We start from the raw sequence: 27,972 nt of genomic DNA on the forward strand, positions 1-27,972 counted from the left end.
CACTTAAGTGGTAAAGTTGTGCCTTTTGCTATTTAGAAATTTTAGAAACGTTTATATTTTACATTTCCATGGCAACAAGATGGACTTAGGTTTCTGTTAGGGTTGGGTTCGTTTCCGGAGCATAACTCATAAACCGTTCAATATTGTTTCATGAAACTTTCCAGGTCTGTCAGGTACATGCTGAACTGGTGCCTTTTGCTATTTTGAAATTTTAGAAACTTTTGTTTTTTACGTTTCCATGGCAACAAGATGGACTTAGGTTCTGTGAGGGTAGGATTCGTTTCCGGAGCATAACTCATAAACCGTTTAATATTTTTTCATGAAACTTTGCAGGTCTATCAGGTACATGCTGAATTGGTGCCTTTTGCTATTTAGAAATTTAAGAAACTTTAGAAAATTTAACAGAACTGAGAAACTGTGTGATAGTTCTCCACAAAACTTTGCACAAGCATCATCAAGTTTGCATAAAAAAAACCCACAGAAACACACTTGTTTTACTTTCCATTTCATATGGATGCGACCATGGTGGATCTTTTGTGGGTAAACAATGTATGCTTCTTCAAGAACATTCAACTCTTGACTCATTGCATACAGAATTGCACATTTACTTGTGGTTACTTTACAGACAGCTGCCGTGGGGATATGTCATCTTTCTGATGACTCTTGTTTGTTCTTGTGGTAACACAGAAAAGTTTCTGCAACAAAATCTCAAGCTAAAAAATAAGTATCTATAGTTTAGCCCATGATTTTGAATTTATAAAAAATTCATTTGAATAAGAAACCTTTTTCCAATTATTTAGAAACAGCAACAAGAAGTCAGAACTGAAGCAAGAATGGTTAATCCCTCCGGAGACGAGGAACAGAAGGAAGATTGGGACAAGGAAACTGATGTAGTTGATGTTGTAGAACAACCTGCCCCCAGGAAGGAGTTCAGGCCACGTGGTGGAGGTGGACGAGGGCGACACAGAGCCAGGGGTCAAAGATGGGAGGGAGGCAGGGACAAAGGAGATCATAGAGACTGGGAAGGAGGAGCTGGTAGAGGCAGAGATAGAAACGAGAGGGAAGGTCAGAAGCGAGACGGACGTCATCGTCACTTCAGCCAGGAAGATTTGCCTCCTAGATTTCAGCGGCAACGGCAGCAGCAGCAGAGGAGGCAGAAACTGAATGATCAGTATCAGCAGAGGAGGCATCAGGTGCCTCTCTGAGACCTTGCCAGGCAGACCACAGATGCAAACAATTGTGTCATTGTTACATGTTCAGTGTGACAGGAACTCAGCATTTTGTGAATAGATATTTACTATTTTCGTGGACAGAAGATGCCATTGGCTTCTTATTGGAATGGGAATATTCTTTATCACTTTTCACATGGACATATTTTGAGCTGTTTCCACATCAAGTCAACAATGACGCTTTTCTTCCATGACACATCATGAAGCATAGCATAGGCAACACAGAGGCACTGATTAGAAGAACATAGATGAGTAAGGTATTCTCAAGCTGACATGCATGTTACATTCTTGAGAGAAATTCTGACAATGTGATAGAATGTTCTTCCAGAAGATGTTGGCATAGATCAAAGAACTTTTTGTCAAAGGGCCATAACACATGTTATCAAGGAAAGATGTGATGGCTGAAATATACATTTTGTACAAGCAAGAAATCATTTTGTCTGAAACAACAGATATATGAACATTTGTGCTTCATAAGCTATGTTTTTTACTGATGGAAAACTTTTAAACACTGTTTATAGCAGCTGATTCAGTACCTGTAATTGATAATTAGCCAAAAGTTGACAAATTATTTATACTATGAGCAATACTATGAGTGGCATCCAATGTTTCACTCATTGACTTTTCCCTTAATAATCACAGTGGTAAAAGGCTGAAACCTGCATTACTTTGGGCATGTATGTTATAGCAGAATCCTATGACCATGGGTTTGAATCCTGATTTGTCCAGATTATGTTAAGGTTTGTCAGAACCATACCTGCGCTCATGGGTTTCACCAAAGGGGTAAAAGACTGACACCTGCATCACTTCGGGCTTTCTTCCTACATCAAATGCCGTGATATAATTTGAATACTGTGAAACTGGCGTCACACACACACACACACACACACACTCACACTCACACTCACTCACTCACATGGCTAGTCATTGGGAAATCAGCAGAACGAGATATGAATGGATTTGAAAACTGATTTGACTACCGACAGGTGAGACTTAGTTCTCTTCAATGTACATTTTGTAAGTATTGTTTACGTGCCTTCTCAGATCATTTCAACTTTGCATTGCTGTTTTCGGTAAGACCGGGAAAGTATTATGCTGTGGTGCTTTTGTTAGAACTAGATATTTTGTGATAAAACCTGCCTTCACTCTTTCATGTCCCTTTGGGATTTTGAGTTCGAATAGGTGCCCAGTAAATCTATGCAGGTTGTAACAGGCGACTAAATGGATTGGGTGGTAAGGCGTGATGACTTGGTTGATTGTGAGTTGATTATTGCTCACAATATCAATCACTGGATTGTCTTGTCTAGACTTAGTTATTTACTGGTCATATATTGCTGAGTGTAGCGCTGAACAACAAAACACGCCCTCAATCTTTCACACAAATAAGCTTGATTAAACATCAGTCACAATGTCTATGCAGTGCAGTACCATATGGTGTTTCCTGTTGGTCTTCTGGTGAATACACCGTCTGCCTGGAGAATGGAAGGTTGGTGGTTCAATCAGCGGCCATGTCATACCAACAGACGTTACATGATGATACTTGTTACCCTGCCTAGCCCGTGGCAGAAAGGACTGGATGGCTCAGTCCGTATACTGTGTCTGAGAGGGGTATCCATGTTACGTATCCAACTACGGCATGGTATCTCAGTTGGCTAGCACCATGAAACAGGTATTCGTGAGGGCTAATACAAACAGCGACACACGTACATGCATATCGCTGTATCAATGCAATAATCTTGAAGGCGACCATACCCACAAGCACGACCTCACCTCCTAGTGGTGTGCACGAAGTCTATGCAGAAAAAATCCCATTTACTAATGTGCCTCCATTGCTGGTAGTATGACTAGACTTGTTTTTTATGTAAACAACTATTTCTGGTCAACATCTTTTACAAAATGTCAACTATCATATATCTTACTGTAACTTCAACTTGTAATCTTATGTGGATAATTGTATTTCATGTCTTTTTTGAGAGTGTTCTGTGGACTACACATTTTGTCACTCTGGACAGGGCCATTCCCTGTGAGATTGCATGGATTAACAAATTCTTGATTTATGAATTATTGATAAGAGTAATGTTACTTTGGATTATTGTTGATGTTCCTCACTAGATTATCAGGAAAATAGTGTTCAGAACTGATGGGGTTCAAACTAACAAGTTTTCACTCTGTTTATATATTGTAAAGGAGACATCATTTCCAATTTCCTGTCGCTTGGAAAATATTTTAATTAAAAGTTTTCAGCTGTCATATTTGAATTCAGAAACCGAAAGGAAACCAAATGTGGAAAGGTTTTGTAGATTTCTGTAAATGTGTTTTATAATGTCCAAATCATGTTTATGACAGATTGTAAGCAATTGCCTTACCTTCTTTTTCTCGGATTTTTGTTTCACGAAAAATCTGTTTTCCATGATGTCAACAAATCAAAAGAAATGTTTTGCTTGAAGTCTTTGGCTTTATTGTCACATGAAACTGTACACTCACCCCCAGAGTTCAACAAATGCTATTATTCAGGGATGAAACAGGACTTTTATGGCAAAAGATTCCTTGATCACATTGATTTTCTAGACAACCGCAGTTTTGAACAACTTCTCACACCTTATTGTTTCAATATGCTGACATTTTCTGTTCTTATCATTCTGCAAAAGATCAACATGTTGGAATACTGACATATTGTATTTACCTTACTGTCAGCCTTCCTCTGTTATAAAATTACTGTCGCCCCTTTTGTCTAGTGAACTACAGTATTTTTTGAACCCTTCCCACAGTGAGTTTGAATACTTTTTAGAAAGTTATGGTACACTTCACTGATGCATCAGTCCAAATCAGTGATCAGTGTCAGTGCTGCGATTGTCTAGTGCCTTTGCTATAAATATGTAATAGTAATACCTGTCAGCTGATTTTCACAAGAACACAGTTTACCGATTACAACAGAATATTATATTGTATGGCAATGATACACACAATGTTCCTCACCAGCAATAGTTGTAGGGTGAGTGCTTAGAATGGGCACGTGCCTGAGACCCTCGGGTAAAGATGAATCTTGAAATTAAAAGTCACAATTTTGGAGCTAGACCAATGTGGGTTTTTTTCATGAAACAGATATTTTCATGAGTGTGTCAATGCAATTCCATCATGTCTGAGCAAAGCTTACTAAAATAGTTTCAAAGTTCTATACCTGTCAGTGGGCTCAGTATGAGGCATGTCTAAGTTCAAGTGTTTTTATATGGTTTTGAACCAATCAACTTGTAATTAAGGAATATTGCCAGCAGATAAAAACATCCCATTATGTTTCCAAGTTTGTGAGTACCATATCCATGTGGGTTTCACCAAAGTGGTGAACATGTGAGACCTGCATCATTTCAGGCATCCTTCGTTCATGAAGCTGACATGCCGTGATATATTTGGAATACTGTCCAAATCAGTGTTTTTCCAACTCACTCACTCACTGCTACAGTTTGATATGAAATAAATTAACACCCCTGACTGAGAACTGCAGCCCATGACAGACACAGGTTGTATCTTTGAGTTGCATTGAAGAGCTGTAGAGTCCATGTAGGCTCGGGCACTCTAATAAGGTACGACCACAATGTTGCACTGAAAGAAGAAAGTAGTTCAAATCCATGACTACAAGTACTTGATAGTTGTAGCGCTAAGATCGCTTTGTGCAAGTGGGCCCAGGTGTTCATCATACAAAGGGGACATTACTGATCAACCCACCCTACCTCTGATTTAGGTTTCAAACAAAGTTGTGTTCTTTTTTCATGTATGTTTGTAATGGTGCATATGTATATGTGTGTATATATGAATTCTATTGGGTGGGATATTGCTTTTGATTGAAGAACATTTCTGAAATAGATTTTGCTGAAGTTTCCCATTCAAGGGTTTGAATCTAATTCAGGTCGAACTTAATAAATGACACTTGCAGTTTTTCTCGTGTCATATTCAACATAACTTTCTGTTTAATTGGTTGCACGGGTGGCCGACTAATCCGAGGCACTGCGATTTGCTGTTTAGAATTGCGTCCCTTGGGCATGCCAGAAACCTATGATTGTTGTTTCGAATCTTGGTTCACGCCGATAATGTTTCTAGGTTTGTCAGCACCATACCCGTGCTAGTGGGTTTCACTGGACTGGTAAACGTCTCATCACTTCAGGCCTTCCTCCCACATTCAACTGACACAGCACGATAAAACTGGAATACTGTTAAAAGCAGCGTTAAACCCATCTCACTCACTTCTGTTTAATTTTGACTAAAGTGTTTTGACTGAAAATGTTAGTCTGCCTACCTTGAAATTATCAGAGTGAGCTTATGTCATACATCATCTGTCCATCTATCAGTCAGTTGGCACTGAACTTAAAAACTCTTCAAATCTACTGAACATAACAGTATCACAAACGGATATGTCCATGGTAGACATAATGCTTTTCTTTGATGTATTCAATGTGTGTAAATGTTTTGAATTGTTGAATAAATATTGCAAGACTTTGTTTGACTCATGAACATAAAAAACAATGATCAATGATTTATTCAGTTGGATCTCGCAACCATTCTAATCTTAATATTCAAAGGTGTTGAGACAAAAAGAGGGAGAAAATTAAAAATCAAATGTCATATCCAAGTAGTATGTTTTTGAGCTGATCTTGTTTCATCTGTCCATCTATCAGTCAGTTGGCACTGGACTTAAAAACTCTTCAGATCTACTGAACATAACAGTATCACAAACAACAGATATGTCCATAGTAGACATAATGCTTTTCTTGGATTTATTCAATATGTGTAAATGTTTTGAATTGTTGAATAAATATTGCAAGACTTTGTTTGACTCATGAACATAAAAAACAATGATCAATGATTTATTCAGTTGGATCTCGCAACCATTCTAATCTTAATATTCAAAGGTGTTGAGACAAAAAGAGGGAGAAAATTAAAAATCAAATGTCATATCCAAGTAGTATGTTTTTGAGCCGATCTTGTTTCATCTGTTCATCTATCAGTCAGCTGGCACTGAACTTAAAAACTCTTCAGATCTACTGAACATAACAGTATCACAAACAACAGATATGTCCATAGTAGACATAATGCTTTTCTTGGATTTATTCAATATGTGTAAATGTTTTGAATTGTTGAATAAATATTGCAAGACTTTGTTTGACTCATGAACATAAAAAACAATGATCAATGATTTATTCAGTTGGATCTCGCAACCATTCTAATCTTAATATTCAAAGGTGTTGAGACAAAAAGAGGGAGAAAATTAAAAATCAAATGTCATATCCAAGTAGTATGTTTTTGAGCCGATCTTGTTTTGCACATCCCCACCACTCCATTATTATATCACCATGTAGAAAGATACACCAACTACTGCTGAATGTGCTCTAAAGTATCCAGATCCCTCTCATTCTGCTTGAGAAAAGGAAGCGAATACTTGAGTGATTGATTTAAGATTTAAGGTCGCATTGGCAATATTTCGGCCATATATAGCAACTAGACCAAGTTGATATATACACACTTTATTCATGAATACAGAGTTATATCTAAATACAATTTATCAAATATATTTGGGCTTAACAGTATCATATAATATACAGTTTTAAGACACGGGCTATAGGCCACCAGTGGCCAAAGCTGGGCCACTTCGCTGGGGATCATGGAGACTTACGATGCGCAAATACTGAATCAATTTGTCAGTGACTTTGTTGATTAAGCGTCATTAGACAATGGCATTGACTGTTGCTCATAATATTAATCACTGTCTTTTGACTAAATGGTCTAATTTTATTATTATAGGCTATATAGTTTGTATAGTGCAGGGTGAAGTGAATTGGAACCCTCATGGCATCTTTATAATTATTTCAATTAAGTTTTACATTATTATGAAAAGATTATTTGCCATGGCTTTACAAATTAGTGCTCCTTGTATTCAGGGATCCAGCAATATCAGGGCTTAGAAGGAGATCCAGAAGCTTGGTTAGCCTTTCATTAAATTATTTGATTTATTGATGTGATTTAGACAAGTAATTTCATGTAAGTTTCTTCTTCAAATATTATAAATTCCAAAGGGAGGAAGTAATTGTTTTGCTTTTTATTCAAAGAAACTCACATGAATCTCAATCCAAATAAATAAATAAATAACGATATGTGGAGTGATAAACACTCTGCTTTTTAAACATCAGATTCTAGCAAAGAGTATTGAAAATTCATTCCCTGCTCCACTGTCTGACTACTTTGTGGTCGACAAATAATACGAGATAACCTCAAATCACAATTGCTGATTTTGTGCCATCCTACAGCTACTACATGGATTTTTGCTCATGCTTTGAACACCACATTAGCCTGGCCAATTTGGTTATAGCTAAAGCTGGAATAGGCTGACTGATGCATCATTAAATCGATAAACAAATGGTATATGATGCATTTTGCAACCAAACAAATTCCATTTACAAAAGAATACTTCAGTTCTGCATAGAAAAATATTCATATTTCACACATAGACATTTACTCCCAAAACACACACTAAAGACGTCAAATTTAATTATTCATGAATATATTATATCAAGACTTTGTGCTGCCTGTCTTGTGAAATGACCTGGGATGGCGTCGGAATTCACTGTGAAAAGTTGCTATTTTGAGCAGACAGGATCTGCTGGTGTTGATTTCGAATCCCGGCTTTGCCATGATAATGATCGGTGGTCTCAGAGCATCAAACCAGCTCTTGTTTCACAAAAGTCGTTAACTCCTATTACCATCTTCATTATTGTCTCAAGTCCTACATTTAGTGGGTGCCCTAGTCGTCTAAGGCGCCGCGATTCGCTGTGCAGAGTTGCGTCCCTTGGGCACGCCAGAAACCTATGATTGTGGGTTCAAATCCCGGTTATCCCCAATTGTGTTTCTAGGTATGTCAGCACCGTACCCGTGCTCGTTGGTTTCACCGAAGTGGTAAAAGTCCGAGACCTGCATCTCTTCGGACTTTCCTCCCACATCAAGCTGACACACCATGATATAACTGGAAAACTGTTACAAACAGCGTTAAACCCAACTCACTCACTCACTCACAACATTTAGTGGATACAATGTTAACACGGCATTCAGCACCGACTCTCTTGTACTTGTGAAGCATTCATTCAGTTGCATTAATATTCATCAGGGACATCTATACAATTCCTTTAATTAGGAACTCAACGCTATATCCCGCGTCTAAAGCTCTGCATCTGTACACTGTCACACAAGGGACCCCACACAAATACAATGGAAGCCACAAATATCCAAAAGAAACATTCATGAAACATTAATTAAACATTGGTAATCCCAGAGCTTCTCGAAACAGGTCACCATGACCAGCGCTTCCAGTAGCACCCAAGCCTAAACTCTCCGTAGAAGCACCTGGAAACACCACAAGGCAGTTGTACGGTTTTGCTGTCTTAGGTCTCATTCCGAGCCGCGAGCTCAGCCTTCTCCAGACAGCGATGTTCCGCGTCAAACTCCTCTGCTCGATGGTACATAGCACTCGCATGCTTGAACTGAAAGATGGATAGAACTGTTTTAAGGTCAGGCTTTGTTGGGTAAAATGTACTCATCAGCTAAAGAAACAGTCAGTGTGTCTGCAAGAGTGAGTTGAGTTTAATTCCGTTTTGAACAATATTTAGTTATGATAACATTTCAGCTTCATGTGTGGGAGGATAGATATAAGTGACACAGATCTTAGACATTTAACATTTCGATGAAACCCAGGGGCACAGGTATGGTGTTGACAAACCAGGATTGATAATCAGTGCAGATATGGGGTTCGAACCCACGATCATAGGATTCTGGCATGCCTGAAGAACACCCCCCGCCCCCACCCCTGTTACCGTTACCATGTCCTAGAGAAATGGACCACCTGGGCCCTGTTCTAAAATACTCGATGTGACAATTGTATAAAAAGTTGACAAGATTCACGATGTCTAAACCATTCACTAATATTTTGCAAACTGAAATAATTTCACATTTCGTTTATAAACTACTACATTACTGCTGTAGTGATTGAATAATTATAAACTTTAGATTCACAGAACTGCAATGTGGACACCGTACCTCTTCACATTTCTCGTATGCCATCCCAGCGAGCTCATACTCTTTGGCATACTGAAGACAAAGTGCAGCCTTTTTGTCAACCTCGGGCCCAAGATCACAGTCAATGAACTCTTCCGCTGCTGTGATGTAATCATTTTTCATGGCCCTTGGGTTATCCTTGAGACCAACAGCTTTCATGGCTCTACTGTGTGCCATGGACGATTTTTCTTTTTGTATGTCACCAGCTATTCTGTAACATTTTGCAGCGTCGTCATACAAACGGCGCACCATGAAAGTATCACCCTGGCTAACCCAGTCCTCTGGTGTGGATTCTTCAGCAAATCCCACATCTGCCTCACCTGGAGATGAAATTAAATTGTTACATATACAGGCCATTGTGATGACACTACAGCTGGAACATAAATGTTGAAACCTGGACAGAATTATTTTTGAATAGAATCTAAAGTTACACAATGTATACATTATTTTCAAACTTTATATACAAATTCATCTCACTGTCTGTCGAAACGTCTGTACAGTCATCAGGAACTTGATATTGGCCAGATTTGCATCGAACCAGGTTTTTAGCCTTGAAGAATTGAAACATTGGTGCCCGCTTCTCTTCATCCTCATCAAAGATCCACACATTGACACGTGCCCGAGTCAGAGCTGTGTACAGGTATTTTAGTTCAAAATTGAGAATCTTGTGTTTGTTGGGTTCAAAGGCCAGTGGATGGACACCACTGCTTTGGAATCCTAAGAATCAAAGAGGATTATCAATATAACCATGTTAAAGTAATATCATGTTGGGTAAAGATAAATGGAGGGTTGGCATGATATTATCTTATATGAATCTAGCAACCGCTTTCTCTCCTGAGCCATGGAAAATGTTTCTTTACATTTTGAACATATAAATCTGAATTCCAAGGTGACATTTATGTCTCATATTTGAATACTTAATGCATAAATTCACAATTCCACCATAAACTTAGAAATCACTCGATTGTGATTGGTCAGAGGAATCAAAGCACAATGGAAACCCATGAATCAGCCGATTTGTCATGTTAGATTGGAGATAAACATACTGCGTGTTCTGTACCCAAATACAATTTAGTGTGCTTGAATCTATCCTACCCTAATTCTACACTGAAAACATCATGTTTATCTCCTGAATGTCTCTCAACTCGCCGATTGAAACGATAATTACATGATCTCTGTTTGTATTCGTTTACGTATTCCCACTAAAGGTAAACGTCATTTACTGACATTATTATTCAAAAAATGAATTTGTTGGCAGTATAATACAGCTGAATCAGCATATAAATAATCATGAAATCATTCTTGCTGGATATGACTGAAACCGATCAATATTCACTGCAATGTCAGGACTTTTGCAAGGACCATAATCCTTGCCTATGTGAGAGATGGGTTTTGGGAAAACTTGTTGAAAAGATCGAACCTTCATGATCTTCTGTAAACGTTTTGGCATGTCTTTCCAAGCACGAAGCTACCACTCTCCATTCTTTCGATGCCTGGAAGATATAAATACATGACTTAATCTGCACCAGTATGCAGAGCTCAAAGTTTGATGCAGGTATGTTTATTGATCTATAGATTATGAACAGAATCGTTCTAAAATACAAATGATTTGTTTATTCTACCTGTGAGTCTTTGAAAAAATTGAAAAGAAGAATGTCGTTGAATTCCAGTCCTTTGGATTCAATGATAGTGAGGACATTGCAACGTCTGGACATTTCTTTAGGCACACACTCTTTAGCTTCTTTGTTCACTACTAAGATGGCCTGGTGAGCTCCAAAGTCTATTGGCGATGATGAACTTCTATTTCTTCCCTGTGAAATGATTAATTGACAACTTCACTAAAAATACCATTCAAATATAGACATTCATAGACATACAGAAACTAATATCGCTTGAATTACATTTGTAGTATTCTTTTAACATTCTAAATTTATCTTAGAGTATTCACACTGATTTAAAATGTAAAGCAAGGGACATAATCACAGTAGTAATATATGAACCATTGTTATCTCTAATACTTGATAAAACCTCTCAATATCATCTCATCACCTGAAGAAGTGTATGCAAATCTTCTCTTCTGCACGATTGTATGAGAACTGGAGCTGGCCCTTGAAACAAACCCACGTCTCTTTCCATATGTACTTTGTCAAACGATTCAGGAAAGAACTCCTCCATGACATCCAGGATTGCAGATGTAAGTGATAGCACTCCATTGTGTGACCTATAATTGTGAGTCAGTTTCTGAACACAAGGCACAGTGATTGTGTACTGTGTCTCAAAAAGACCAGATACTTTAGCATGATGGAACAAAGATTTCAGATCACAGAAACGAAACGAAACCCCTTTTGTGATGCCTTGGGCCGTGTCACCTGTCAAAAACATACCGTTTGGATTGCGCATAATGCTGAGAAGCAAAAACAGTTCAGCCTCTGTAAAATCCTGTGTTTCATCTACGTATATCTGATGCACGATAAACGGACGGCTTGGCCATTGGTCTAGGAGACGTTTGTAAATGTTCTGAATGACATCGACAATGTCAAACAGGCCCCTCTGTTTAATGAAGCGGCTGTACTTCTCAAAGAGTTCATAGATAATTTCTCTCTTACCCACAAAGAATGGTGCTTTTTTCCTGCCAACATCAATGTATTCATCTCTTGTGAGATGCCCTGATTTATTTGATAATGCTTCAAACGAACCTTTGATGAAGGACATGATCTCTGCCCATACAAGAGATGGGTGATATTTCCTTGCCACTTTTGTGACAATATCTGGCCATATTTCACGAGCAAATACTTCATATGTGACCTCCTTCCTTGGGTCCATCGGTTTTGTTTGAGTATTTCTGGGAACACCTTTCTCTATATTTGGGTCATCGTCCTTTGGGTCAATGTCAAGTGGAGAAAATCCAAATAACGTAGTTCCATCATCCCATCCGTCTATCCGCACACTGAGTGTACCATCAGGTTCCCTTTGGAAAAAGTAAGAAGGGCCCAGAGAAGCATCCAGCATCAACAGATATTGCTTCGAGGTGAGAAACAGGGGATAACTAAGATCATCAATATCCTGCAGCCTTGGAGGAAGGTCTTCTGATGCCTTGTGAGCATGTCTTCTTGTTGCCATCTGTCCACGACATAATTCCATGAAATGTTTGTGTACCTCTGTACACAAGACATTGTTTTTGGTCAAAAACAACTGATGGATATGGGTATCAGGATCTGCAATATGAATTAAACAAATGAAGTATCATCTAATTTATAAATAATCGGCTACGATTAGCATATATTAACTTACACTAATCAGTTCGTTGATAGGGATTTTATCATACAACTGTTATATTTTTGCTTGCATACTATCACATACTATCCATTTCAGTCTTCAGATAAATAAACTTAGAAATTATTGACATACCAGTTATATTTTTACAGTTGCTCTCAAAGTCTTCATCTTGCATTGGCAGATTTGGTTGTCCAATTTCTCTGATTTTTTCCCAGTATGTGGCGAAATGTGTCCACAACCGATAGACGCAGCAGGTAGTCTTGCCAGTACCACTTCGACCAAGTAGCAAAACGGGTCCTTTACTTTTCATGTCTATTATACTACGCTCTTTGTCAGTAACTTTGAACAGGAAGTCAACATTTACATGTACATTCTGTAGAATGACATAAACCATTGCGGAGGAAAATGTTTGAAACTTGTGTATGTGTGGCATTTTCGCATCGTCACTGACAAGACAGAAATCAAGATCATCTTCATGGTTTGTTCTGGCTGCCACATATGACACGGGCTTTCGTTGTTTCATACATCCTTCAAACTGTGAATGCTTACACCCTTTAAGCATTTTCTCTATCTTTTCACGACTTTCACTTCTTTTATGGCATTCAACAACATGTGCTATTGTTCTCTGCAAATTGCCATGATCTAACACTACGGCCCAAACTCGAATAACTTCATGATACATTGTGTTGCTTTGTTGGTTCGAGATATCCCTTGATATGCCAACTTCCCAGATGATTCTGGCTGCTTTGGACGTTTTAGCTTCATATAATGGAATTTGCAAACCGTTGTGTGTTACTGGTTTGTGTACGTTTCTTGTCCATTCCCCCTTGCCAATCTGATTTAATGCCTTTATTACTTGTGATTTTACAACACAAGTCATTTTTCGAAGTTCTTTCCAAAATGATGGCAGGCATTCAATCTCCCAAATTAGATTGTCAAAATCTAAAACATCACTTTGATAACTGCTCTTTTCACTTGCACCCACTCCACTCTTATCATCAAGTTTAATTATATCTGACAATTTCTGTTTTGCCATTCTGCACAATTTTTCACGTATCCTTGCCTTACAACTCTCAATGTGTTCTTCTAAAATTGTCTCACTCGCCGGCCGCTTTTTGGGGGCTTTAGTTTGTATCCTTGTTTCTTCTTTCATGCCTTTATGCGGTGTAAGTCTGTAGCCATTTAATAACTGAAACCGCTTGTCATCCCTGACATATTGAACAGGTGTCTTCCCCTCTGAGTTTACAGCACTGGAACAAACCTTCCAGTGACAGAGCAGTTTAACTGCGTTGTATGCATTCTCACCAAATGGATACTTGCAGGCTACATGCAGTGGTGTATCCTGATCTTGATTGCCCTTGTTAGGATTGAGGTCTGAATGTCTCTTTGAATCGTCTTTGTACAGCTGCATCAATTTCTCAAGGAGGCCAAAGTTACCTGTTAAGTATATCATGACATGACAATTGGACTATTGCAATCCGAAAGAATAAATTTTAATGATATTTTAGGGGCTTTTTACAGATCTTATTATTAACCATTTCAAACACATGTCCGGTGGTCTGATTTACAGCTAATAAATAATTAAAACTAAACTAATTTTAAAAAGCCAAGTCATACAAAAAGATCATTACCTTTTTCCAACGCAAGTATTAGTGCTGTATGTATTGGTGTATTGCCCCCTGAGTCGGTTGTGACAGCAGAGGTGTTGACCCCATCCTCCACTAACCGAAGGGCCAGTTGTACCTCTTTGTATTTTACAGCAAAATGCATGGACTCTGCTCCTTTCTTTGGAGACAGGTTTGCACCATGATCGCAGAAGATTGTGTATAGTTTCAGTTTCTGGTCTTCTTGTCCTTGGAAAGAATCACTAGCGATGAAATTCCTTATGGAAATTGACTGAAACAACGTTGGAGAGAGGTTTTCTACTCCGAGTATCTCTATCGTTCTCAGCACATGATGCCATTTCCCCTTCGATGCCAAATTTTGTATGAGGTTCTTCAATTGTGGAAGCGGTATAGTCATTAGGCTTCCAGGGAGATCTAGAAAGGGATAACAAAAAATAATTGGTTATGCACAGATCATACCTTTTCATTCCTTTCTCATCATAACTACATAAAAAAGTGACAAAACAATTAAAAGATACGGCAATTTCTCTGAATTGTGTCCATTATGTGCCGAAATTTGTCTTCAAACGATAGAGACAGCTGGTTATTTATCTTTTTCACTTCTTCCATTTTCTGTTTTACCACAGGTACGGTAACGCGTTAGTTACGGTATTATTACATGACAGTATTGTTTAAATAATAAATGACTGAAAGCTCCTGAACTATGAACACTGTGTCAAAATGTTTGGTAACAGCGTGGGAGCACTGGAGGTCCAGTCGTCCAGGCACGGCAAATCACTATCCAGAGGAGTCCCGGAATCATCCAAGTTATATACGTCTAATAATAACTAACACAAAGGTTAATCTAACATACCCTTATGTAACTGAAAATAACGGTATTATTCCATCTCATTCACTGATGATGGGACCCGTGAAGATCCGGGTTAGAATAGGTCTTCCGCAACCCATTCTTGCCGTAAAAGGCAACTATGCTTGTCGTAAGAGAAGACAAACGGAATCGGGAGGTCAGGCTCGCTGACTTGGTTGATGTCATCGATCCCAATTGCGTAGATAGATGCTCATGATGTAAATCACTGGATTGTCTGGTCCAGACTCGATTATTTACAGACCGCCGTCACATAGCTGGAATAATGCGGCGTTAAGCAACAAACAAGCATACACTGATGATGATGCCAATAGGCAATCTGATGAAGGGATGTGTCTACGTAATGAAGATGAAGAGTTGTGATCAGATCAAGTCTGAGTCAACACCTTCGAAAAGAGTATTATTTATCCAGCATGCAGGACAATTGACTGTAAAAGACGCCAGAAATCCAGACTGATGTACTGACATGTATGAGTACATGCACTTGAAGACTTCAGTCCAATATTATTACCTTCATAAGAAAGTGGAATTAAAGAACACCCGTTTTTCGACTATTCTCAAACATGGTCTGATGGCTGATGGCTTATTTAATAATTAGCACTGGGTTATCATATATTTCTGAAATTGTTTTTGCCTTATCATGGCGGTTCAGTTTGTTTGTTGTTTAACGCCGCACTCAACAATATTCCAGCCATATGACGGCGGTTGTGGTTCAGTAATATATACATATATAAAATGTAACTTATTTCAACGCTACCTATTTCTTTCAAAGATAACTAACTACCTTACAATGTGATCTGTGACCATCGTGCCAAGTGTATTCAGTAACGTTATGTCTCAAATGTCAACAATCAGCTGTTCTGTGTCTTTAATGAACTAATTTAACAATTCACCTTACAGTAAACTACGGTAATAACAAACTCAAATGGACCTCTAGTTTTAGTTCGTTATAACGGTAGTTCGTTATAAGCATATATACAATATCGATACGGCAAATGGCCGTGACCAAAAATTAAGTTGGTAATATCCGTCAGTTCGTTATATGCGTGTTCTTTATATACGTATTTTACTGTATATGTATGTCCACGTAAACTAAATCTAAAAATGATATGTTGATTTAAGTGAGGGTGTATGGGCATGCATAACCGAAAAGTGCATCTTACCTTCTACATTCGCGGTGTCAACAATTTGTTTGATTGTTCGCTGATGCTGAGATCCTTTATTGTTAGCACACAGTCGTTCCACTAACATACGAACGTTCTGAATCTGTGAAGTGTCTTTTCCTGGTGAACTGTGTTGTTGCTGGTTTGAATCCTTTTCTGTGGATTCCTGACTTGATCTCTTCTCTGCAAGCTCCTCTGCTGAAATGTGGAAAACGAAGATAAGTACAATAATGCATGCATTATTTACCCACTTTGAAAGACAACATATCTGTAGCACTTTGATAAACTATTGTACTTCAAATTTCATTTACATGAACATTATATGGTAACTGATATCTATTTAGTCTGGAAAATGAATATAAATGCATCATCAGTAATCATACTCTGCCATATGAACGCAGATGAACAACAGTGCCCTCACTTAACAAGTTTATAGAAATCAACACTTATATCATGACATCACCACCGCCTCCGTGGTCTAGTGGTAGAGCGGAAGGTCCGGGGGATTGAACCCCGGCCGCGTCATACCAAGAGACGTTAACAGATGATACATGTTGTTACCCTGTATGGAGCTCGGCATTAAAGGGCTCAAACAAAGGATGGTCGGCTCGGAGTCAGTATACTGTAACTGAGTGGGGTAATCATGTTAAACTGCGGCATGGTGTCGCAGTGAGCTAGCACTATAAATCGGCATCAGGCCGGACTAGTACAAGCAGCCACACAAACACACACACGTACATACACGTCGCTATATAAGTGCAATAATCTTGGACGCGACGTTAAACCCCATTGCACCTCACCTCAGCACATGACATCACCATAATCTACATACAGGATCCAATATTCAAACAAAACTATTTCTTGACCTACATGTGACATATTGTCGTTTTGTGATATCATTTTTCTAAAAACATCAGTATTATGGATAATACTTATTCATGTGCAGACTAGATTCGCGAATTATTCGAAACTTGATGCAATAGCCGTATACACCAAAAATCCATTAAACTCAAAGAAAGTACTTGTAAAAGATGACTTGTTCTGGTGTTCGGATAATTTCTCTTTTGATTCTTCCTTTTCCTTTTGGCTATTAATTGACCCAGTCTTTGGTGTTGTGTATCCAGCTTGTATCAGCAAAACAACCCTCCGATCATTGTGCTTGACAATGCAATCGACTGGCGTGCGCCCCGCCTTGTTCTTTGTGTCGACTTGGACCCCTTCTTGAATCAACAGTTGAACCAATTCCAGTGCTGCTTTACTATACTTGCGCTTGCAGGCCAGGTGCAGAAGTGTGTCACCCCGTGCGTCTGCTCTTCCGGGATGAAGATAATGGTATGTTTTTGGATTTGACCTGTGCAGAGCAATGAGCTTCTTTAGAAAGGCAAGGCCACCTGAAACATTAGATATAAAGCATCTGAGACTAAAGACTCTGGGATATAATCATCGTTGTGATTTGAAGTAAGGATCTCAATCTCAATCATGACAATAATTTGACTTGTGTATATATTACTAAATGCAATGTCCTAACTCTGACAGGAAATCTAAAATACATAAACCTAATTTGAAAGTGTGTTTTGGCAAGAGATATCACTTGATAAGCTACCCACAAGCTCCTTGAATAAAGAAAACTCAGATGTATGTGGGTTTGTATGCTCATAGGTTATTTATTAATAGGTGCTTTAATACATCGATATACTTTCCTTGTGTATATGAAAGAGACTGGAAGTGTGAAACAAAGTTACTTCGTAAGAAAAACATTAGGTGGTTATGCCTTATGAAAATGAATCAAATTTGCAAGGTAAAGTTCGAAACTGCAGACATGTATGACGTCACAACGTTCATTGTGGTGCAATAGATATGACGTCACAGTCGGAGATGTTAACCTCTACCTTGTCCTTAGAATGTGCAATAAACTCAATTTCTATCGTGTATTCAGCCCAGAGTGTACCTATGTGTGTACTTTGAATACTGAAGTGACTGCATCTTGTTGCAGATAATCATCTTTATCAGTATTTCAAAATGCCACTGACAATTATTGAAAAAGAAGCAAATTCCTATTACTTAGGTTAATTAGATGAGGCTAAATTTGAAATTATTGTTACGGAAGAATATTTGGTAAACATGTTTACTGACGCAGTAAGGCTTTGGTGGAAGAAGCATTGAAGACAGCATGCAGTTGTGGCTCATCCGAGTTTGTATCATCCGACAAGTAGAAAGGGCTGCCGCCAATTTCAAATAGATATTCCATGAGGCCCACGGATTTGTTCAATGCTGCTTTCAACATGACTTGTTTAAAGTACTTAGCTGGAAACTTTGCGCCATATCTGTTGGCTATCCTCAAAACACTTTCCTTTTCGATATCGTTGATTGTATCACAGTCTAGAAGATTTGGAATAGATATCGAATTTGGAAGTCCCGAATCCAGTCCTTCGTCACCATATACATCGACAACAGTCTTCATATGTTTCCACATTCCCCTTGAAGCAAGACGTTCTATCAGTGCCTTCACGATGGAAACATGTACCCTTTTTATGGAGATGTTATCGAGATCTGTAATCGAGGTCAAAATCGTGAATACTATTTTTGTTGTATAGTTTTCAAAGTCAAATAGCACAACGCATAGAACAATTACATTTCTCAACAACCCTGGTGCCCAATTCTCCAAATTCTTGAATCATGTTGTTCTGAATATACCAGTTAGCAGATTTGTTTTCACAACTTTCCCTCTGCTCTTTCGCCTGTTTGACTTTCCATTCTTTCCTCAAACCCCAAAAGCCAGCTTCCCGAGGCAAGGGAGTTAACTAACCATAAATGTCGACTGGACTTTTATAGTCAGTTAACTCGACTGGACTTTTATAGTCAGTTAACTCAAAACGTGTACATACTTTATCTCAAATATTTGAATGTCAGGCTTTGAGAGCATTTGTACACTGTAAAGGTTTGTAAAGTTGACAACCAACAACTTTAAAATCACAAAAATTACTTTATAGCATGGTATTGTTACTGATGTTCATAGAAACAGACTCACCCGATGGACTTGCAGTATTAACAATGGACGACAAACATTTCTCAACAACTGTGTGATGACAAGCTGTAGTATGATATTGGTTCAATATTCCAACAAATGTATCCACACATTTGGCGGTGTCTTGTCTGCAGATGGAAGCCCAACCCTCTTCATACATGCTCTCACATATGCGGTCTGCACCCATCCCTTCTTTGTTGCTTGTAATTGTGAAGTGAGCTAGAATTGGAAGTAGGTAGAAAAATGGCAAACACGCTAAGCATAACATTACCATATTTATCAAGTGTATGGTTGATGCATCTGTAACAACCAAGGCAACATCGATCAGCAGGTGTTGTCATACATTTTATTTCACCCGTACGCGTAATCTTGATGTGCAGTGTTGCGTCCCTTAGATATATCAGTATACACTGATCTGGATCTTGGTCTGTCATGTGGTAACCGCATACGACCAGAATCACTTATTAAGTGGCAAATTCAATGACTGGCTCCCACGTAAATACACTCAAATACATTAGCAGTGCAATGTTCATTCCTTTCTCATTTATTTGTATTAAATTCAGTTAAACATTTACTATTCAATTTATATTATATAGAAATATTGATACCATAATGTATTGCCAAGAAGAAATACACTGTGATGAATTCATCTGATGGCTGTATGCATTGAATGGCTTTCCGTCCCATATGGTTTGTTGCGTGAGGATCGACACAGTTCTGAGTGAGATATGTCAGCACTTTGATCTTCATGAGTTGTGGGGCAAAACACATGCATGCAGTGTGAAGTATGGAATTTCCGTCACCATCCTTCATATGAGTCTCATGTCGTGGCAGAGCTTTGTTTTCAAACAACCACTCAAATACGCCCATATTCTCTGAAACGATGAAACAATCAAATAATCAGAATCCCAATGGTATGCATGAATAGTATTGATCAAAAGAAAGAATATATAGAGAAATTTGAAATGTATATTGAAGTTCAATCGTTAAAATTTTATGGTACAATATGGCACTTGGGATGAATTAACAAAAAAACAAACAATCAATCTGAACGGTTCCATAGCATCTCGTTAATGGCACCAATATCTTGTGTGACCCCCACATCAGGACAGGCCTGGACATTCCGACTCATCGATGACATAAGCCTCCTGAAAACGTCATTGTGTATGCGGTCCCACTCCTCCTGTAACTCACGTGCCAGCTGCTGCCTGTTATGCGGCAGATTTGAGGGTAGACTTATCATTCACCCAAGATGATCCTTGAGATGTTCTGTCGATTAGAGGTCGGATTAGCGTGACGGCTAGTTGCAGAAGGGCATCACTGCAACGTTGCGCGTCCACATTACCACGGATGATGAATAAGACGTGTGTTCTTTTTTTATCACAAATTCAACCTCACAACATGACGTCACTGCTTCAAAAAGGATGAACTCTTGATTCATCCAAGAGCCAATCATTCACCTCTCCATATATATACCCAAATCCGATCATCAGAATGGAACAAGTTAAAGCTCTCGTCGCTGAACAGTACCCTTGACCATCACCGATGACGTCACCATTAGCAAGCGTTTGTGCAGATGGCGATCGTTCCGTGGGATGGTCACACGTGGTCTACCAATTCGAGGCCTGTTCCAAGAGTGCCGAGTATGGTGTAATGCCTAAAGTAGTCTGGCAATGATCTGTTGGCTGCACTCGAGCGTTCTTGCAATATGGACCTCAGCAGACTCCATCAGCGCCACCTTGACATTTTCATCTCGTGTGATCATCAAAAACACGTTTCACACCAAATTCACCAAAAATAATTCTTTTCTCAAAATGCACGGATTTCTAACAGTAAGAGCATGTTGGATGTTTGGTCAATCGTTTTCCAGCGGAATTTAGTTTCTTTTAGCCAAGGTATTCAAACTTATTTATACTTCCTTTTGATCAGCAGTTAAGTAAGTTGTCGAAATCGCATTTGTAATCACAGGTTTCAACAAAATTTTGTTATTATTTAGGGAAAGACCACTCAATATTCTAGGGCCTGGGTTTTCGTTTGAGGCAGAATATATTTCAGTTCTCGGAAAGGAGAAGTCATCATGTTTTAAAACTATCAAACCCTTATTTTTCAGAGCATCCAGCTTGTCAAGTGAACAAATGATTTTCAAGTCTAAGGACATACTATTTTTTCCTGCATTTTCCGCAACATATGATATTTTCAAACAAAATCCCAGGGGACGCCAGAATATCCATGCAAATACTCGTAGACTATGATTCCCTTACAAATAGACTATGTCAGTGTTTTTTTCTTACATGTAATGAAACAAAAACAACTCTCACGTGAGGCAAACGCTACTTCGAGGCCTGCATGGAGATATGTATCATCAGCTCTTGTGGTCATAGTATGGTGTTTGCTTCCCATTTTCAATAGGAATAAGATGAAATCCCCTGCCCAGTGGTTTTCACACAAAAATCGAGTATTGCAGAGTGGTTTCAGATCCAGGTCCACCTGAGACACCATCATAGGTGTATTAAGCATCAATAGGTAGTCCTTGTAGGCCGAATTCCAATCCGAGGCAGAAACATGAAAGAGCACCATCTCCGCCCACATCTCACCCCCAACAGTATACAGCTGAGGGACAGCGATCTGGTTGGGCATACCTGAAGGACACACCACGTACGATGTTAGAGAGATTAATGTCATAATATTAATATATTATTAATAATTAATAAGGAGATTGCTGCAAATATGCATCTGTCTGATATACATTTATCATTCGACCCGTGAAGGTCCGGGGTAGAATAGGTCTTCAGCAACCCACACTTGCCACACTATATTTGTCTTGGAGGCGACTAATAGGATCGGGTGGTCAGGCTCGCTGACTTGGTTGATGCATGTCATCGATCTCAATTGCGTGGATCGATGCTCATGATATTAATCACTGGATTGTCTGGTCCAGACTCGATTATTTACAGACCGCCGTCATATAGCTGGAATACTGCTGAGTGCGGCGTGAAACAACAAACAACAACAACAATATTTGCCATGCATCTTTTTTACATACATTTATGGTGCAGAGTTGTCTTTGGTCCTGATCAGGACTATTGGTTTCTCAGGAACTTACCAGCGCTTTCAGCTCTCAAAGGATACACCTTCATCATTTGCAGGCTATCCTCCAAAATTCTGATGACATGTGATGGAAATACTGTTAACAGCCCTGTTAAACCCTGCATTACTCTCATATTTTTCAGGTTAATTTGGGAATTATATGTACTACGTTGATAGCCCCAAGTCTCCAATATACCAATGACACATCACTGAATTAATATTGAAGCTCGTTCACTTACATTTACATTTCACTATTTCTGAAAGTATCTCCTGCTTTGTGGCTTGAGTGCAGTTTGAGGATAGGACGTTGAAGGCTGTAACGAACGATTCAATAGCTTGTACTGTCTCTCCGAGTTCTTTACGAGATTTTCCGACTCGAATATGGGCCTGCAATGAAAAAAGAATCACTTTATCTGTACGGCGTTCATCATAATGAAGAAATATGTTTTACATGTTTAACTAGATTCACAGTACATACAAACATTAATAATTTATGTGTACTGTAGTTTCGGTCTATGGTGTCTCAATACACTGTGAAGTTAATTCTAAGATTCGATGGTGCGCGTCTGAAAGTGGCGTAAAATCCAAATGTGCATGTATACCACCAATACTTCAAAATCATGCCCCGTGAAGATTCGTGTTAGAATTTGTCTTCAGCAACCCATGCTTGTCGCACGAGGTCACTAAAGGGATCAGGTGAGTGAATATGGTTTTACGCCGCTTTTAGCAATATTCCACCAATATCCCGGCGCGGGACACCACAAATGGGCTTCACACATTGTACCCATATCGGGAATCGAACCCGGGTCTTCGGCGTGACGAGCGAACGCTTTAACCACTAGGCTACCCGACCGCCACTATTGGCGTTGAACATCAGCAAATATAAAGACGCACTTTGAAGTTTCTTCTGTCTTGCTTGGCGCTCTCCAAGCTATCTGTTAGAGCTTGTGTTGGCATGTTGCTTCTCAGGTAACATTCGGCTCTGTTCCCATGGAGGCGAGAGAGCAAACTGAAAGTTTTACTTTGCCTCCAAAAGAAAATATAGGACCACCACGGTGTGTCGTTACTTGTATTCTCATTGCAGCAATGGATGGCCTTTGTGTAATAGTCAATCGCCTTCATAAATCTCCCTAACCGGAATTCTGCGTTCCCCTTTTCCCTCAGAGTTTCGGCATTGTCATTCCCTGCATGACATCAAAATAAATGCTTTATAAATTAATTAAATAATTCCATTTATTAAAATAGAAACAATCAACTTGAATAAAGTATCTAAATATGGTCTTGTTAAATGGGTCCAATCATAAGTTCTTTTGTGCGCAGGCTATTTTGATTTTCGTCCTATTCCTCCCAATATATGTTCCAAAGTGACATAACTGTACAATTGCTGAGTATTGTATATGTTTTCCCACCTTACCCGAACTATATTTTATAAGTAACTACAGTATGTACTATCAACATATACTGGCATACCGGCCAGTCAAATCATAAAGGAACTTTGCACCCTAGTTATATCTATGTTACCTGAGCCAACACACATCTTACCTGACCCGCTAGTCGACGTAACAGGCACTGTACCCATGGTATAGGAGTCGTGCGGCCGCAGAATGTATTCAGCATGTGTAACAGTATTGTGGTATTGAGTGTCCCTGAAGAAATATCTGCTTCATGACAGGAGGAGTGTTCATCCAAGATCCAGAAGACGCTTTATCGTTCCTATGATGTTCTGCACTGAAATAATCTGTAAACATATGGTAATTTCTCTGCTTCGATGTCCTCGTGCTGCAGATGAAGCGTGAAAAAGCTGAACACTTTACCGACGATATATTGTCTGTACCCGACTAGACACGAGTATCTCCCAATCACCTGACTGCGCTAAGCGGCCTTGATAAGAGATAACACGTTTTATCATTCACATGCATACGTGGTGTAGACTTGGCAGTTGTGGCAGGATCACGAGGGGCACATTGGATGTTCCGCGTGCGGCGTTTCGCTTTTAAGTGCTTTATTCTGCCTCTCAGAAATCCAGGTGCAGCCTTTAGTGCTCGTGGCAGCGTAAAAGATATTTATTCCCCTGCTGAGAAATTTATTACCCTCCAAGGCGGGTTACACAGTATTTTATCAAGATCACGTGGACCAATCAGATCTCATCATTCTGACATGGAGGTATGATAAGGTCAGTTACACGACTCTTGTGGGGTTTCTTCAAAATTACAAAAAAACACTTCGTCATTTCTAGATTAGTGTGATATATGATTGAACGTTACTGAAATGTGACATTTTATACCGTGAACACTTAACTTAATTTGAACGTACTTTATTTTCTTATTTCATTTTATTTCATGTGTGTTTATTTCTTGTTGGTTTTGTTTATTTCATTATTGTTTTTAATTTATTATTTTTAATAATGTCTACTTGTTAATGTTAAGATTATTAGACTATCTCGTACTTTTCATGCATGATAAGTGTTTTTCGTGTTGCTTGTTTGTTTAAATCTCATCACACTTTGGGATGAATCAGGACAAAAACTATTCACAGAAAATAATCAGATTAGTTACACTTCAGTTACTACTTAGTACCTGTTGTTGCATTTGTTATGACTAAAGCATACCCAATTCTCCACCTTTTGTTAAAACACTGCGTGTTCCATTGGAGTTGATATCAGTCAATTTTAAAGGAAAATTGGGTTATTGTTAATTATGTAATGACTTGATGAGGAAAATTGAGGGGTGAAAAGTATTTATTACTCCCAGACAACATATCCAAACCATTACTTTATTTTAGAACATGCAATCACACATTACCAATTGAAAAGGGTCGCTGGCTGAACATTACCAGGAAAAGAGATTTTGTACATTGTGTAATATGCAACAAATTGGCGACGAGTTCCATTATTTATTCAGATGTAAAGCTTTGGCGAATTAACGTTCTTCTGTTATCAGTGATTATTATTATGAATGGCCTAACATGTCAAAATATAAGAAACTTGTTGGGAATAATAAGATCAGTGTCCTGAATTTTTTTGTCAAGTTCTCTAAAACATTGATACGCCATCTTGTTGTAATTTGTATACATTTATGTATACTCATGTAAATGTAACTCATGTACCACCATTGGTGGTTCCTTTGAGTAATAAAGAGAGAGACTTCAGGGGTAAAATTGATCTCAGTGCTTAATTTCTTTCAATAGTATTCTACAAGTTTGGTGTGAGAGGTTTTCATCAGTTGATGTAAATGTATTACGACGCGCTGCCACTGTGACTGACTTACTGAGGTAGCTCTTAACATGCTTTTCTTATCTCATGGTGATGATATTTGAATACATGTGTTGTGTAAGATGTTTCTGGAGAGCAGGTTGTGCATACATACGTAAATGTCACCTCTCTTTTTTTGGAACTATTTTATTCCGCGATACAGAAGGTTATTTGAAGGCTGTCAGTGTAATCATGAAGTCACACGTACCAAATATTGTATCTAGATCTAGGCCTACATCTTTTGAAGTAACACGTATTACTATAAAAACATATAAGAATTGACTCCCACTTTGTGTGAGTTCATTGGCGTATAAACCTTCATAGAGTGAGGGCCAAACTGTATGAACGTCGGAAAAACACACTATCATTCAGCAGCTAATCATATCAAACATAATATTCCACTTAAGGAATGGGACTTACAGCTTGCACAAATCCTACGAGACGGAACTCTTGCAAAAAGGTCCTAACGCCCCAAACTCACTTCAGTGCTTAAGGAGACGACATATATATCAGTAACTATTTAGACAACCTAACTGCCTTACCCTCCCCTATTAGCCCAACCTTAACTAGGACACCCCTTTTAAAGTTTTACCTCTTTCTTTGTTTTACATTACACTGTTTATTTTAAAATCAATTGAACTGATTTCATTATAAATCTACTCCTTTATGCCACACTAAGTACTATATTCCAAATTTGTTATCACATTTTTTACTTTTGTTAACGATGGGGTGGTTAGGGTTGAAGTGATTGCACTAGCAATAAAGTGTAGATTTCCTGAAGATAACACCTGGTTTAAGGGTAACTGTTAGCGTTAATAAATAATGCACACAAACCCAATACAGCTGAGGCAGGTAAGACTTACCAAATCATTCCCGACTTGAGTTAGACTCCCTTTTCAATTTATTCTTTTGGCTCTCGTGAACAGTCAATAGGAATTTGTGCTTATATCGATAACGATGACGCATAGCCTCGCGATTAATCAATAGATAATGCTGTCAGTGAAACCAGTGCAATATAGGTTAATTTTAATCTTAAAGACACATTTATGTGACACAGCGATTTAGTCTGTGAACTATGTTTGAGAAAGGACAAGTTGAGTTGCAAAACTTGTTATCCATGAAGGAGATCAGATGGACTTTGATATGATCGACCATGATTACATACGCATATAGGGCGTTGTTCAAAAATGCAAGTTGAATGTAGTGCATGTTGAATAGTTTCATGATTACGTTGCGACTCACCTCCAGGTGAAAGCAACTTGAATAAGTATTCTTCAAATGAAAAAGATAGCATTATGTGTTACGATGTTTGGTTGCTTGAATAGGTGCCTATTGACAAGCTGCATTTATACTCCTTCATGTCAACATACAATGGTATATTTGCCTGACCTGCCTATAAAGTTTCCTCATATCCCATGCTGATGTGTTAAGGTAAAAAAGTGACAAAACCCTTTCCATATTCATAGGAAATCTCTGCAAAAAGCATGTAGTCACAATTTAGTTTTTGTCATAATCGTTTGAGAGATAACCAGTCTGTGACAGAAGTCATCCTCGATCGTCCCCAATGCGTATCTCTTAAAGTCGCGACTTCCTGCCTTAACATTCGTTAAAGAAGAAGCAACAAGAATCTTACCAGAATACAAATAAACTCAGGCGTCGTCTCTTTCTAACGTTAGCTGCGAATTTAGTCTTTAACTCCAGGCTGCTTCCCATCGATCACTATAACTGATGTTTGTGGTGACAGCTGATAGTTGCAGGTCACTCACGGCCGATCTATGCTTTGAACAGCATTTAAGTAACATCGCCGCATACATCGCTCAAAACAAGTTATACATTACGCGTTCAATGGCAGTTAGCTCCCTTTGATATTCAAGGAAGTGTAGTACTTTCGTTTCAGATTCTCGAAATAGCTCACGAGTTCTTTTTTTTAGAGATGACTGCAAATATATGTAGGCGATGTGGTTTTAGACGCATGATTTGTGTACGTGTATATGGAACGGACAGACCAATTTAGTTTTTGTCATAATCGTTTGAGAGATAACCAGTCTGTGACAGAAGTCATCCTCGATCGTCCCCAATGCGTATCTCTTAAAGTCGCGACTTCCTGCCTTAACATTCGTTAAAGAAGAAGAAACAAGAATCTTACCAGAATACAAATAAACTCGGGCGTCGTCTCTTTCAAACGTTAGCTGCGAAGTTGCTCTTTAACTCCAGGCTGCTTCCCCTCGATCACTATAACTGATGTTGTGGTGACAGCTGATAGTTGCAGGTCACTCACGGCCGATCTATGCTTTGAACAGCATTTAAGTAACATCGCCGCATACATCGCTCAAAACAAGTTATACATTACGCGTTCAATGG

General features: G+C 38.7%; 2 protein-coding genes across 4 annotated transcripts in view; one reads left to right on the plus strand and one right to left on the minus strand.

Moving 5' to 3' along the window:
- LOC124143775 (TPR and ankyrin repeat-containing protein 1-like) overlaps positions 1-5,717 on the plus strand; it is a 77,942-nt gene extending 72,225 nt beyond the window's left edge. For both annotated transcript variants that reach the window (XM_046512863.2, XM_046512862.2), the window contains exon 26: positions 801-5,717. In XM_046512863.2, coding sequence (XP_046368819.2) covers positions 801-1,205 — 405 coding nt within the window. In that variant the 3' untranslated portion in view covers positions 1,206-5,717. The remainder of the gene's footprint in view (positions 1-800) is intronic.
- Positions 5,072-27,965, minus strand: LOC124143777 (TPR and ankyrin repeat-containing protein 1-like). 2 transcript variants are annotated; one of them, XM_048401741.1, is made up of 18 exons: positions 27,758-27,965; positions 23,904-24,099; positions 23,256-23,545; positions 22,601-22,748; positions 21,593-21,913; positions 19,883-20,149; positions 19,278-19,499; positions 18,383-18,799; positions 17,272-17,640; positions 16,250-16,447; positions 14,228-14,635; positions 12,729-14,033; positions 11,370-12,535; positions 10,943-11,131; positions 10,741-10,813; positions 9,798-10,037; positions 9,303-9,640; positions 5,072-8,749 (listed from the first exon to the last, which is right to left on the minus strand). In XM_048401741.1, the coding sequence occupies exons 2-18, from the start codon at positions 23,938-23,940 to the stop codon at positions 8,651-8,653; spliced, it is 6,087 nt and encodes a 2,028-aa protein (XP_048257698.1). In that variant the 5' UTR covers positions 23,941-24,099; positions 27,758-27,965; the 3' UTR covers positions 5,072-8,650. The 2 variants fall into 2 exon arrangements, with proteins under 2 accessions (XP_048257698.1, XP_046368823.1); XM_046512867.2 differs by lacking the exon at positions 27,758-27,965 and adding an exon at positions 27,245-27,456.
- Between the last annotated feature and the right edge of the window lie 7 nt (positions 27,966-27,972).

The sequence above is a fragment of the Haliotis rufescens genome, unplaced genomic scaffold (assembly GCF_023055435.1).
Source record: "Haliotis rufescens isolate VD_foot unplaced genomic scaffold, xgHalRufe1.0.p SCAF_1, whole genome shotgun sequence".
In the NCBI taxonomy this organism is placed as follows: domain Eukaryota; kingdom Metazoa; phylum Mollusca; class Gastropoda; order Lepetellida; family Haliotidae; genus Haliotis; species Haliotis rufescens.